Raw genomic sequence first — 16,227 nt, forward strand, 5'->3', positions numbered from 1 at the left:
TAAAAAGTCCTTGTGAATTCGACACTCAAACTCTCGAGTACTTTACTACTTAAAACAAATTGGTGTATTTGCCAATGAATTAACACTAACAAATTATATCATGCTTATTTATGGAACTGAACTCATTCCTACGTTACATACAGAAACCCACCTTATTTGTGGCCTTGTTGTACTAGTGAAAGAAGCCTGACGACCGCTGAAAGGGAACTTTTTTCCTCAGTATCCCTTAGCTATTTTAAGCAATTGGAATAATAACTTGTTAGATATCCCATATACATACCCAAGTGTGGTAGTATGATAATATTGGATAATCAAAAAATAGTAATAGAAAAATGATAGTTCTTTGGGCAGCACAAAGTAAATGCTAACATAAATCAGACACCAGGTGAATATACTAAAGTTTAGCAAATAATGGTACGGCAGAGTAATTGAATACATGAACTAAAAATCCTTTTTTGCTAATTGAAATTGTACTTTGATCTCGGCCTGTTAATAATTTATGCATTTCAAGGGCTCTAATAAGGATTGTGTCCAGAGGGGTGAATAAAATTGCATGTGGAGTATCGCCCCCAAAACGAAGAACCACAGACATTCTGATGAGCATAAAACCTAGATGGCTTATGTGAACCAGATCATCTTTTACTGCGAAAAGCAGGTCCACTTCTTGGACCAGGATACCGAGAAAACTGAAGCCGCAAGTGACTGGACTCGGGATTGAGTTCATCAACTTTATAACCTGCACACCACCCCAACAATGTCAGAAAACACCAAGAAGTTTGGATAGTAAATATGTGTGAAAATCGTCAAACATAAGAAACTGTTAGGTTTGCCAACCACGGGAGCACAGCTGACCACAATAAGCATACACATAGCAATGCATTATAGTTTATTGAACACTTATTTTTGGTTCTTGTCTAATCATTTATTTAATATTCTTAGAGAACTTAAATTTCCTTGAATCACAACAATACCAACAAAAGCCTTTTACCACTAAGTGAGATTAGCTATATAGATCACACAACATTATAATATTCTTTGGTGGCAAACACACCAATGTAGTGTTTGATAGGTGTGATAGAACAGGATAAAATATAACATGGGTAGTCTTTGGTGCATTCTGAAAATAAACAGAACAAGAAATGAGTTTGAAATTCAGTTCCATTAAAATGCATAAATTTTGGTTTCACTAAAAGGGGATGGAACAAATGTGAATAGAGCAAAATGTTTCCCATTTGGTTCTATTTGCACAACAAATGCTGCCAAAAAGTCTTCTTTCTCTATTTCATAACAATCATCACCATTTTATCTCATTTTGAAGTAATGCAGTCATGTGATTTACAGAACCAAAACAGAATTAATTTTCTTTTATATCAGCAGGTAACTATAAATGATACCTTGCAAGGCACTCATAGCGGTTGCTGCACAAGCTGGATTTGCAAAGTCCACAAAACAAAGGTAATGAGGATCTCCACCACGCTGCAATGAACAAGCATTTCAGCATAAAGTGGACACTGCAACTTTTGACAACTAAATAACCAAAAGAGGAGAAGCAGGCATCTGTCACAAACATTAAACTTACATGTTTCGATTCTTTGCTCACAAGTCTAACTTCTCTATATCCAACAAAAGGGCGGAAAATATCTAAGGTGAGGTTAAGGAATATAAATAACTGAACTAAAATCAATGAAACTAAGAAATAGATGAAAAGCAAGATGAAAATTCCTAAGCATTGCATCAAAATGAAAAGGATACGAGCTACTTCCCTTCTGGTGCTATCAGAAGGGAGACCTTCAACATATAAAGTACTTGAAGCATCTGGAGGTAGAGATCCTGTCTCAGGTCCAGGTCTGGAAACCGCATCTACTGGTAGCTGACCACCATAATTAACACCCCGTCCATTTGGTGCTAGATCTGAACCACCACCCCCATGACGCCCCATGACAGCAGGATCAGCTAGTGAATGGCCTGATAATCCACCACCACCACCCCTAGCCAACCCAAGACCACCAACTGTACTGACTTCCCCAGAAGTAAATGAAGAAAGTTGCTGCATAAATAAACAGGATGCATGTTTTCAAAATCAAGCAGTGAAAATGAAAGTGCCCAAAATAACCAACAGTGAAATATTTAAGACATAAGAAGATGAAGTGTTACCCCACTCTGAAGGTAGCGGTCATAAGCAGATCCAATTGTTTGTGTGTCCTTTAGCATTCGGTGACCAGTACGGTCATCATCACGAGCAATATGATTATGCATCTCATTACCTGAAAGACAGACCGGAAGCAGGCATATCTGCAATGTAAAAATAAAATAATAACAGATTTGACAAAGATGTATAATATTAGTAGAGTTATATTAGTACTTTCCAGGTTAATTAAATTTTCATTTCCATAAACAATAACAAAATACTTTAAAAGAATAGGAAATTAAGGCTGTTCATGGTTCATGTATTTTCTGTTTTTATTGGGGGAAAAAACACATTTGAAAAAGTGCTCAGTGAGTTTTAATAATAATATCAGATGTAAAAAAAAATATGTTTCCTTTCAAAACAGGAAATGGAAGTTGAAAATGCAGTGGCAACTTTGAAATTACAATAAATCTATGCCAACCATTGTTTCTGAAGTAAAAAAAATTAAAAATAAAATCTACTGCTAGGAAATTAAAATTAAAATAGAAAACAAAAACAATGTTTGGAAATCAAACAGATTCTGAGTCATCACCACATCTCCATTTGGGATACCCATGTAATTGAGTTTTGCTCTCTATGCAACTAAGGTTCACTATAAAGATATTAACCACACTCTGCTGACCTAATTAAAGCTAACAAGACCCAAACAGCATGAGGTAGAAAGTCAAGCCCAAAAATAAATACAAGCCACAATAAAAAAGAAACACTGTAAAGGCAGCATGGAATTCCAGGAGCAGAATCTCTTATTGTTGCTGTCACTCAGTCATTGTTGCATCTATTTGAAAATTACAGCTTAGAAATGCAAATGATACCCAGAATAATTTTCAATTCTTATGCCTAGTAAGAACTTAATCACTAAAATCTCAAAAGCATAGAAACAAGAATAAGCTTGTAGCCCTGCAACATCATCTAGATTCCTAGTTTGTCCAACTAGCTTAGTTTATAATTATGCCTCTATTCTCAAAGCACAAATACACTGATACTCCACATTATCCTTGACATTGTGCTAATATTTGAAAAGGAAAAAACATTAAGATATTTATGATGTCAAAAAATTAATCAATCCATCACATTATATTCAACCCATAAAATCTTGAAAACACCAGGAAATTGAATAAGGCCACATATGCAGATGTCAGACAAACATGGCACACCAATGAAGCCCAATATCAATTTAGTAATTAAGATAATAAAATCTAACAAACCTAACATGAATCCCTATCTTTGCAAGGCCAAATAATCAGCTCCCTTAAGTTTAACCCATAAATCCATTGGAAATTCAACTCCATCAACATGGCATCACAATAACCTCACCAAATACATTGCAGATAATTATAATCTTCCACCAGAAATGCTGTTCTCAAACAAAAAGCATAACAGTCTGGATAAAAGGTGAGAGAGAGAAAGAGCTCTCTCAATGCAGCAATGGAAGAGGAACCCTCCTCATGGCAGAGCCTAAGAGAACAAAGAATGATAGAACTAGTAAAATGGAATTCAAAATGGAACTAATTCAATGAGAAAAAATTGATTACATTAAACCATCTAGGTGGCTGTTATATACAATATGAGAAGTAAGTAACTTGCAAATAAATTTGTAACTAACTATACCTTTAATATAAGGTTCATTTTATTTGACAAATTCTTTTTCCAAATGAGATTATCATGCAACCTAAGTTCTAATCATTCCTTATTCATCTCTACAAACAATCAAACATTAAATATTTTTATTCCAATTTACAAATGAAAAAATTACTCCCCTCTCCCAAAACTCCTTAATTCGAATATACCCTATAGCAAAGGAAACAGACAAAATAAAAGAGAGGCATCAACTTATTTGGGCTCTCCAATATCTTATAAAAACTGAAATCCAAATAGTACCCCATACCTAAATGGAATTCACACACCAAATGTAAACCCTATGCAATGCATAAAGTCCAAAACACCCTTGTTTTTCTACATCAACAAAACCTCGTAAAATTCCGACAGAACAAAAATTGATCAATCACAGGAACACCGTGATCATAACAGACTCATTTAACAAACACCCAACAAATATAAGAACCCAGAAAGCCAGGCACCCTTAAACGACAACAACACCACTCGAAACGCAGCCCTAAGAAGCGAGAACGCGCAAGCAAAATGGCGTCGTTTAACACCCAATCAAATTGCCAAAACCAACAACAAAGAATCTATAAAGAAAAAATCGAAATTTACAAACTTGCACAAACAACGAAAGAGAAAGAGGGCAAATTGCACGAAACAAAGAGAGCGTGTAGGAAATATATATATATAGACACACACACACACACATAGAGAGAGAGAGAGAGAGAGAGAGAGAGAGCGAACCGTAGTCGGAACGCGGCCGTTTGAGCATGCCGGAGTGAGGCAGAAACGCCTGTTGCCGGTTCCAGTAGCCGTCCGCCATGGCTTGAAAAAACCCTAATTTTTGGAAGATAGAGATTGGGGAATTGCAGAAACCCTAACCCTAGGTGGCGTTTGAGGGTTGCTGCTGTGTTGGTGTTGGAAACTGACTCTGGCCCGTCTGGGACACGACTAGGGTCTACTAGGGACTGGTTACTTCTACTGCACCAACTTAGGGGAATGCAAAATAAGTGTCTTGTTAATTAGCCCATGTGTTTTATTTTTAATTGGAGATTGGAGATGACACAGGGTTTGTATCCAAAAAATAACCATAATAAGGTGACAGTTTCACTTTCACCCCCTTTCATAGATTTGGTACTTCCTCCTTGTCAAAAAAAAAAAAAACATTTTTTTAATAAAATAAACTGTTTTTTTTTTGTTTTATTTAATATGTATGTATGAACTGTTCTTTTTTAAATATTCTCTATTTTTTAATAAGCAAAATTTCTTATTTACTTTAAAAAAATTAAAAAATTCTCACTTACTTTTTTTTTAGGTTTAAACAAGCAAGCCTAAGAAAAGCAAGTATTTCAAAAAATAGTACTCCTTACGAACCCAGATATAAACAAAAAATAGAACAAAAGTAATGGGTAAAACTAATTAGAAGTTGAAAAATTAATTTGAAGCAGAAAAATTAGTTAATAGTTGAAAATTAGAAATTAAAAGCTAAAAAAATAACTAAAAGTAATTATTTAAGTAAGTGAAAAACATAAAATAACAGAACAATAATAAAATTATGGTTTATTTTAAAAAATAACTAAATAAATAAATAAATATATTGAGGATAATCCATAAAAGAAAATGTAAAAAATTAGAAGCTAGTATTTTAAATAATGATAGAGGCTATTAAAAAATTTTATTTTTTGAACAATTAAGCAAGCTTTTTTCAGGTAGTAAAATAATTAAAAATTAACTAAAATAGTGAAATATCTTATGAAACATACCGAATGTGTAATTTAAATTATAAGAAAATTTTAATTAATTATTTCTTATTTAATAATATTATCTCTGAATACCTTTCATTAATTGGAGTTTTATTTTTAATAATTTTCTTTTTTTTGTCCTATGCAATTAAATATAAAGATGCTTTAGGAAATTAATTTATTTTTTTAGACTATTAAAATTAAATGGTGTTAACTAGTTTTTTTTAACGAACATGAATATTTTTTGTTTCAATGGAGTATTTATGAAGAGACGTTTTTATAAAATTTATAAATATCTTTATTTTCTCTCTTAATTTCATTAAATGTATTATTAAATCTTTCAAGAAAATATACATGGTTTTATCAAAACTTTTATTGCATTTTGAATCTTAGATATATTAAAAATTTTATTTTAAATATTTATTGTCAATTAAATGATAAGGAAGTACAATTTTAATGATCGATATGTATTGTAAAATTATTTTCTTCCTCTCATTTTTTCCATTCTTTTCTCTTCATTATTTCAAAAACCATTACTTTATCCTTTAAGAATCTCTATTTGAAACTCTTTTGAGATAAATCCATAACCTATAAAGTTTTTTTTTTGCCAGCTCCATGTCATAACCTATAAAGTTAGATAATTATTTTTATGACATAAATTAACATTAGGGAACTTGACCGTTGGCCTCTTCTGCAGCCATGATCTTTCATAATCATTCTCTCTTGAACTTGTACAGAACAACTACTGAAGTTATTACTCCATTTCCTACACATATAAGTCTAGAAACATATAACTTATTACTACGCATGCATGGAAACAGGTATGGTATTACCTAGCTACCTAGATTTTACCCATTTCCAGCCAATTTTATATATGAGAAAATACAAGGATAATTGCGCACAATGCACTGTTTCAGAGGGCTACTCCAAGTTAACAAACACGGTTTCTTCTCCAGTCTTATAACGAAATTCTGAAAACTATAGAACCTATTTCTGGTTAAACGAATATGAAATAGGTTAATCTTTTTCTCAAAAATCCAAAAGTTCAAAACCACTTCTTACTCTAAAAATTTCTGCATCAAAGCATTTAATTAGGTCATAAAAACTTATCACCGTGACCTTGATTTGCTAGAACTTATCTTTAATCTATATCCAAACAAAAACTGTATACCCAAATTAAAAAACTGAAAAAAGATACTGATATCAAATGAAATTTGTTTTCCTTCTACTTTGTTATGTTCAAATATTATTCTCTCTACCATATACATTTTTTCTCCATTTCTTTCTTTCCTTCTAATACTAAAAAGAAAAGATCGATAAGAGCAAAGTTAACCAACATAAAACATTCTTTTGTTGCATGCTAAAAAGATGGTTCAACTATTCACTAAAAATAAAAAAGTTGGTTCAACTTAATCAATGTTACAACATTAGCAAGGTTTTATATGAGTGGTTTTGGTGTCATAGCATCCTAGTTCCAACCCCAACCCGTTCTTACACGCACCCTTCAAAACCTTAATCAAATCCACGCACATGCTTCTCACGTGCTCCTCCCACCCCCTCTGCATAACCAACAAAACCACCACGACGCCGTTTCGCTTTGCCACCTCATCTCTCACCTTCACGTTCCTGCACAAACAGCACAAGCTCCACAGCACCGCCACCGCGTCCGCCGCCGCAGCCTTTGACGCCTTCGTAATCCTCTCCACCACCGCCGCAGCACACGACGGCTCCTCCGCCATCGCCGCCCGACCCTCCGCGCACGTGGCCAACACCGCCAGCATTCTCAAACACCTCTCCGCCGTCGCCGCCGAACACGCTCGCAGCAATTTCGTAACCACTTCAACAACTCCGGAGCTAACGAGTTCCACCTTCGCGGAGTGAGTAACCGAAACGACGCCGAGCAGCGACAAAACGGCGTCGTTTAGCTCCTCTCCGCCGTCCTTTAAAAAACTCGCGAGCAACGACAACAATCCGCATGCTTCGCTGATCGATTTGGAAGATTGAAAATCGAACGCGAGAAACTCCAAAACCTTAACCGTTTCAATCTTTGATTTCAGAGATCCGTTTCTGAGAACAAATATCATCGCATCAAAGCATTGTTCGCGAGCGTCAAGAATCAGCTTTCGAATTCTCTCTCCAGTTGACTTTCCGTTTTCTCGGAAAACTGAACCGAGAAGATAGATCGCGTTTTCCGCCGCGTCGATGAGTGAATTGCTTCCGGTGAGCGCGCGGACCACGGCGGAGTCGAAGCCGGGGAAGGCGGCGAGAGACCGGCGATTCTCACCGGATTTCTTGGCGAATTCGGCGATTTTGGAGAGAATACCGGGGACGTTGTCGTCGGAGGTTTGGATTTGGCGGAGGAGAGGGCGGAGGTGGTCGGCGGAGGAGGAGGGGGAGGGAGGTTCGGAGGAGGAGGAGGAGATGAGCCAGAGGCGGATGAGGCGGTGGAGCGTGAGATTGGGGATGAAGTCTTTGGAGGGAAGAACCTGCATGGTGGCGGGACAGGTGTCGTGTCCTGAGTCGAGCCAGTGCTGAATGCTGGCGCGATCGTATGTGACGCCGGTGCAGAGGCTTACGGGAGAGCGCATCACGTCCATGGAGATTGGGCACCGAAAGAGACTCGGAACGGTGACGTATAGCTTCTGATCTCTTACCTTTGCCATTCTAATTCCTTGTGTTTGGTTTCTATATCTCTTTCTCACACACAGCACAGAGCGAGAGAAGAGAAGGAGCGTTAGAAGTTAGAACTTAGAAGAGAAGGTGTATCAATTATCAATTATAATACATACACACTTGACATAGTGTGTGGTCACCATTTAAATGGGTGTGTGGTCTTTGGTCAAACATTGTTTGTAATCAGAATGGGACTCTTAACAGGAAAATTTGTCAGGTGGTATTCAAGAGGAAAACGACGTTATCATGCAAATAATTTTTTGAAAATTTTGAGGTGCAGTTTTTGGACTAGTCACTCTAAACGGTCGTCGATTCTTTCTTCTTCTTCTTCTTCTTCTTTTTTTTTAATGTAATAATATCATAATGTTATTAATATTAAAGGCATGAAATGGGGATTGGATTGAAGCCGATTTACACCTCATAAATAGTGTTGAATTGTAAAATTAAGAATATTGAAATATCGCATCAAAATTTAACGTGTGTTTTGTTTATGTGGAATTTTTAAGGTGTAGTAGAATATATGAAGTCTGAAGATGGTAGTATTAATTAGCTTATTAGAAGGTAATTATTTCTCCATGAAAATGATGTAAAGACGGAAAAATAGCATGGATGGCGAGCAGTAAGTTATATAAAGTTAGAAATTGTTACGTAATTCAGAAGAATAATATGTAAGTAAACTAAGTAAAAGTGGAAATTAAAGTATATATAGGTAGTTTTCAAAGTCTCGAAAAAATGCTTTATATATATATAGTGAGAACAGTTTGCAATTTTGCATATTAATTTGAATACTAGTAATACACCACACGCATGTGAAAAAGTAGTAGCTCCTGTAATAAGTAATGAAGATTACCATAAGTTTTTGAAAGTTCTGCAGAGGAACACTTTTTGTCTTGGTTAATTACTATATATCCTGTTTTCATGAACAAAATTAAAATAAAATAAAAAAGCTTATTTTTCCTTTGGCACAGTGAAGATGGAAAAGTAGAGTACACTTTTTTGGCCATTAAATTACATGCATATAACATTATAACCATTTTTAGGAATAACAGTATATAACCTTGATGAGGGAAAATGAGCTAATAATATTGAATGTTAGGAATAAAATATATTAACCGAGCAGAAAAAATCATTTAGAATTTTCTTAACAAAGTATTATATGACTGCCTTTTATTTTTATTCCTTATTACATGTCCTTGGATTATTTATTCATAAAATCCTTTTATTCATCAACAGTTTTTAGTAGTATCATTATCATGTGTGAACATTAAGAGGTCTAGCATGATCAGCCTTAATTAGAAAAAACCCTTATGCTTCATTACCTCAAAAAAGCTTGAACAACAAAGAAAAACACCACTTAGAGAAAGGCTTATATATGTTTCATTCATTATTATCTAAAGAGTACCTAAAACAGAAATCTGAACGGAGATTTTGGCAGCATTCTATGTGAGACAAGACAAGTTCATAGGAGTGATGCTAGTGCCGGGATATCAGCCATAAAAAGTGTGGTCAATGAATTCACAAATATCTCTGGGTTTTATGGAATTTCATAAAGTTTGACCATTGACAATCCTTGTTTTCTTCTTATTTCAAGTTCTAACTTCTAAATTCTAAACACTTGGTAAGTGGTAACCGACTATAATCACATGCAAGTTTTCCGCAAAACAGCTTACCCAAAACCTCAACCATTCTGTTGACTCAAGAACTTCACCTACTTTTGTTTGACAAAATCAAAATGATGAGTCAAGCACCGCTGAATTGAAATTAACGTTTCTGTCAATTTTATATACTTGGAAAAATAATTTGAGAATATCATATTTAACTGGTTGGATCTATGACATCAGCGTGTGTGTACGTAGTATAATATTATATGATAGCAATAATTATGCATGGAAAATAAATAAAAAATGTATAAAGTACTAACCTCAAAAAAGCCGTCCATATATATACATACATATATATATATATATATATATATATATATATATATATATATATATATATATATATATATAAATAGATATATATCATTTAAATGAATAAGGGTTACGTTAAAACTAAAATTATATAGAGGATATTAATTATTTTAAATGCCTGATAGTTTTCTTATTCTTTCATATATATTTTTCCCGTTCTCTCTCAATCATCTTTCATTCAATTTTAGACTTAAATGAAATTTAAATTTTATATTTTTTTGAAAATTTGCAATTTTAATCTTTTTATTTTAAAATAGAAACATTTAGTCTCTTTATTTTAAAAAAAAATTGTAATTTTAAGTCTTCCATCAAACTAAAAATGTTGATAATTAAGAGATTAATATTGATTATAACATATATTTGACAAATAATTTTATGTCATGTCATTAAATTTGGATCACATTAGATTAATTTTTTATTGATCAACATTTTTCAAATTTAGTAGATGGATTAAAATTATAAATTTCATACAATTGAAAGATTAAATATCTTTATTTTAAAATAAGAAGATTGAAATTATGGAATTTGAAAAATATAAGGAATATATATATATATATATATATATATATATATATATATATATATATATATATATTAAAATAAATGATCAAAATTACAATTTAAAAAAAATAAAAAACCAAAATTACATTTAATCTTAAATTTTAAGCTAGGTTAATCATTGAAATTTAATAGAAAAAAAAGGAAGAGGGGAATGATATGATTGTCCTATTCTAACGTCTAGAAGGCTCTTATAAAAAAAAAGAGTCTAAAAGGCTAAATTAGTGTCTGACCATATTTTAAGTTGAGAATAATGTTTATATTTAATATCTAACCATGCTTATGGAGAAACAACAAAAAAAAGTTTAAAAAACTAAATAAATTCTATATATTTCAGCTCACACTTGCAAATAGATAGTGGAACCTAAAGTATTATGTAAAAATTAAAACTATTCAGATCACGTACGTGTTAACTATTTACATTTTCTGTATCAAACATTACCAAGAAAATACAGTTTACTGTACATTAATATTAAGATTGTTTATATTTAGACATCTATAAATTTCAAACATCTAATTGATATTTTAATTTTTTTATCATTCTCTTTTTATCAAATCATATAACTTATTATACATATATTTTCTCTATCTTATTTTTCTTTTTTCTCAAGGTGTCACATTACATATAAGTGTCTATGTATATTTATTCATATTTTAAAGAATTTTCAGTGGACTGGGAATATGCATGAGCTCGTCTAACCATAGAGTGATTAAAAATATTTAATTGAAATTCATCATTATTGTAAAAGTACATCTAATAATAGTTGTGTTCAGAAAGCCGTTCTATACGTTCAACGGACCTCTTACACTTTCTATGTTTTGTTTTTCCCTATATTTAAGAGAGAAGTGCCTTGTCTCAGAAAAAGAAAAGAGAGAATGGTGCCTTAGAGAGAGGGGGGGAGAATTTTGTTACACGATACTTGTCTTCTTAACTTAATCGCACAGTACAATGAATGTCCATGTAAGAAATATTGTTCAAGCAAAGTTTGATATAGATGGAATATATCAAGAAAAAAAAATCCTTAAATAAAGAATGTAACAAATAGTTTGAAAAGTTTAAATTTGAAATATTATAAGTGAGTAGCAGGTTAATTAGTCACTAAATGTCACGCGCCTAATATCAGTAACAGTGACGTAGAGCAAGGTATATATGGGGCATGTTGCCCCATAGCCTCCACCAATAAGATATAACAACTGGAAAATAAATGTGGCATTATTAATCTTACCTCATCTGAGAATGAAAATGGAAAAAATTTCTTTCTTTAATCTACTGGGACAATTCCAATTTTGCAGGTCCACAAGGGGGAGATAGTTGCTTTGCTTCAAGCACTTCACTAGATTGTTGGTTTTGGGCTGGATAAAGTAATCGATCTTTGGGATAAACTAAAAGATTGTGGTTGAAAAAAATTCAGCAACTAATTTTAGACGAGTCTGAATTGAGAGCAATTCTTGATGAATGCAAAAAATTGTTTTGTTTAAATACAAACTTTAAACTTAAAGTTCATTAGGAGTCAAGTCAATGTATAGCTAGTTGCTCAGTCTTTAGAAGGGCATCTGCATATTTATTATTTAGCTAGCTCCATGTTCTTCAATCATTAATAGGTCTCAACTATATTAATGTAGCTTCCATTGCTATGGAGGTGGTATGAGTTTGTTTATGTAAAAAAAAATGTAATTTAGATGTATACAAAATTTATGAGCATAGCAGTATAGTATATCAGTATATATATATATGATAAGTTCAATTTAAATTAAACAAATTGATGAAACATTGTTTTTATGACTGACCCCATTCCATTCAGAGACACAATTAAATGGTGGTCCAATGGGTCAGGCAAATAAATATGTTGTGGCCATATGAAATCAGATTATGAACTGATGCACTTCTGGTTCAAAATTCGTCGTATGTCTATATGAATGGTCTTCATATATTAAATGTATAAATGCGTCAAAATTTTAAATGGATATATATACAGAACACGATGATTAAAAACCTTTATACTAATAAGTTGAATTTAATTTTAGAGTCCTATTAATTAGTCTCCTAAAACCAGTGCTTAAGAAATCAATAATTATTTTTTTTTCATTAGAAATTATATTGGAATATATTAAAAATCAGGTGGGTTTTACTAATATATAATACTACTATGGACTTAAATATAAGCAAATGTTAACTAATTTTTATCTCATGATAATATTTCTATTATGTATTTCATTTAATAAAATTTGATTTCTCCTAAATCATTTATTTCTCTTCTTTAAGCACTATTATAAAGAGTATTTTAGAAGAAAAAAATTGAATTAAATATTATTAACTGAATTTCTTAATTTACATGGTAATTAAATTTATTTATATTTAAGTCTATAATGAATACTTTTGATTTTGTAATTATATCCTTGATATATAAGATATCATTTAATGATGTGTTGAGGTATCATTTATTCGATTAAATTGCTACATCATATTTTTAGTTATTTAGTATTATAAAATATTATAAGAATGCACATTAATTAAAATACAAGTGTCATCCATCAAAACCAAATCAAATAATTCAAACCTACTGTCATAGACTTATTAAACAAGTCTTTTCAATTAAAAAATTAAGTTAATTAGTCAAAGTATATATTGAGACAAGAGCTAACACCGGAGAAAAAGCCAAATTTTTTCCAAATATTTCTTTTAGTCATAGGCTTACTAAACTTAACTTTTATAATTAAAAATTAATTTAGTCAAAGTATATATTGAGACACAAGCTAACACAGAAGAAAAATCTCAAATGTCCCAAAATTAATTCTCAATACTAACAACTTCCAATCTAGAAATGATTTATTACAATTAATCCCTTTTTCAAGTTAACTTATTGCATTATATATTTTGTTGAAGCCAATGAAAAAACCAGAGAGGAAAATACATCATTAATAAATATGTGGAGACGTCATCATCTTGAGGGATGAGATGTGCGTTCAATTGGGTTTGGCCTCAATGGGCATTTGAGAGCCTACATTTCTGGTCACATATGAGAATCAAAGTGGATATATACCCTTCTCTCTTAAAGAAATAGATTGCATTTGTTAATTGAGTGTTGTTAAAAAATGAGGACTCATTCATACTTCAACTTAACGTTCAAATGGTAAACTAACAGTGCAGTAGAATTAAGTAGTCGTCCTCATCATCATATAAACAATAATGGTTACGGATAAGATCGATGTGTGCCAAAAACGTACATGTGGATATATATATATCACAGAGGAAAATTGCTGACTCCACATATTTAAAAACTAAGGAGCCTTATTCGAATTTGCCAATGAATTATTTATAAAAAAATGCATTATTGTTTACTGGTACTCTAAATAAAGAAATGGCAATAATTAACATGTTATTAATATTTAATGGAAACCTGTTCACTGATCACTGTCTCCATCATTTGGTCGAATTGAACTACTAATCAAGATCAATACAACACAGTACAGGATCGCAATCCCTTTTGGTTTGGTCGCTAATTTGCATTTTATTCACGAGTTTACGTTTCACAAAGATCATTTCATCGTTAACTTAATTTTCAGAAATGTTTTGAGTTTGATAAATGGAATTAATTCTTGTAAATCTTTTCAATAATGCAATGAAATATTGTAAAAATAATATACACCGCGCGCGCGAGAATGAAAAAACGAAACTGATTAAAAAATTTATTTGCATAAAAGAAGTTTGAAGTTTGAACATGGATAAATTAATGCATGAAATAAATAAGGGTTGAATTAAAATTTGAGAGATTCCCTTTTGATTTATTGCACTGTCTGGCTACCATAGACTTTTCTGATGAGTACTATGCTGTTGAAGACCATTTAATTTGCTTTCGTACTGTGTAGAGGTGATGAATTTTGACTGTAAGCAAAATTTCCAAGCAGCTTCTATTAGATTAAGCCATTACACTGCATGATCATATGAGATCACCGTACCCGTATCACTGACGAATATAATGCAGATGGCAGGATCATTAGTTACTGGTACATAAATGTTTTAATTGGTTATTGATGATAATATATAAATTAAATGTTTGGTACAAATGAAAATGAAGAAAAATCTGACTATATATGGTGTACAATGTATATCTAAATACAGGCCAACTTGAATGCACGTACTTATTTAATTTTGAATCACTTGTTATATTTTGAATTTGGAGGTTGCAAAAATGTATGGCAAGTTCAATATATCTTGTTGGTATTTTTGAAAAATTGCAACCTATATATGTATATTATCTAATGCCACAAATAAATTATATTGAAAAATTGTTCCCTCAACATATATAAAATTAATTGAATTTCCATTTGAAATTGGAATATGCAACGACAATATAAAAATGAAAAAGAAAGTCAACAATGAATACATCAAAAAATGAATCAATGTTTTTAATAATTAGAAAAAAAATTAAAGATACACATATTTATTTCTTAAAATTTAGGAGCAAATAACGTATCATTTTTAATATAAAACCTCCTTTTAGAGATTAATTTTCTTTCAAGCTCAACAACTTTTTGCTTACTTTCTCCTTAAATTAGAATATTTAACAAGTTTTAAAGCCATTAATAGTAAATTATTACAAAACAAACTCTAATATTTTTCATTATTTTTTATCTAGGATACCTCAATGGTATCTTTTTTTTATATATTTTTTATTTTTTCTTTACACTTTTAGTCTATTTTTCCTTATATTGATTTTTTTAATACTTCTAGACTTTGGATATTTAAAAATATTTTTTCATTTTAATGTTTAGAACAAAATGTTCAGAAAAAATGTGTATCTCAATCACCTTTTTTATGTTGTTGAGAAATGCGAAAAAAGATAATGCGGTTATAATTTTCTTCTATATGGATAATGCACTTAATTATTGAATGGTTGATATTTTATAAGTCTTCTCCTATATTGGCTTTTCATGCCATGAACTTCATGATCAGCATGTTACCAAACTATTCTAGATAGATAAATGTATTCAAGCCAAGAGTTTAATCAGAGGGTAAGCTATGTGACAAAGACAATGACATGGAACCTATAAATAAACTCCATTTTAGTGATAATAAACTAACAATCCAATCTACATCATGTAAGGCTATTACCTTGCAACCTACTGGTCTCAAGTTCTTGTAGCTGATACAACATCACAAGTCACAAGTAGAAAATCACATGTGCCTACAAAAAACTTATAGTGATTGCCTCATGCATTGAGTCACTATTTTGCTTTTTGAAAAACATGACTTTAATTTGAATTTTAAAATCAAGATTATAGTCAAAATGTCATTATTTTGTACTCTTCTTTTGAATAATTCCAAACAGGCCGTTGCTATTTAATATTTATACTCTTGTTATTAATACACTTTTCTTTTCTTTTTTAATTTTTCCCCCCTAATCCACCCTTCTCTCGTTCTCCTTCTCAATAAATATTCTTGCAGAAGAACTACACTCCTTTCTTTACCAGTGAAAAATATTCCATAAAA

At 31.6% G+C, this 16,227-nt stretch overlaps 1 protein-coding gene and 1 pseudogene across 1 annotated transcript; both read right to left on the reverse strand.

The window, feature by feature from the left end:
• Nucleotides 1-264: 264 nt before the first annotated feature.
• LOC114389383 lies at nt 265-4,835 on the reverse strand (annotated as a pseudogene).
• A 1,900-nt stretch (nt 4,836-6,735) lies between these two features.
• Nucleotides 6,736-8,435, reverse strand: LOC114389444 (U-box domain-containing protein 28-like). Its single transcript, XM_028350121.1, has one exon. It carries the CDS (start codon nt 8,193-8,195, stop codon nt 6,960-6,962), a length of 1,236 nt encoding a protein of 411 aa, XP_028205922.1. The 5' UTR covers nt 8,196-8,435; the 3' UTR covers nt 6,736-6,959.
• Between the last annotated feature and the right edge of the window lie 7,792 nt (nt 8,436-16,227).

This window comes from Glycine soja, chromosome 16, assembly GCF_004193775.1.
Source record: "Glycine soja cultivar W05 chromosome 16, ASM419377v2, whole genome shotgun sequence".
NCBI classification, from domain to species: domain Eukaryota; kingdom Viridiplantae; phylum Streptophyta; class Magnoliopsida; order Fabales; family Fabaceae; genus Glycine; species Glycine soja.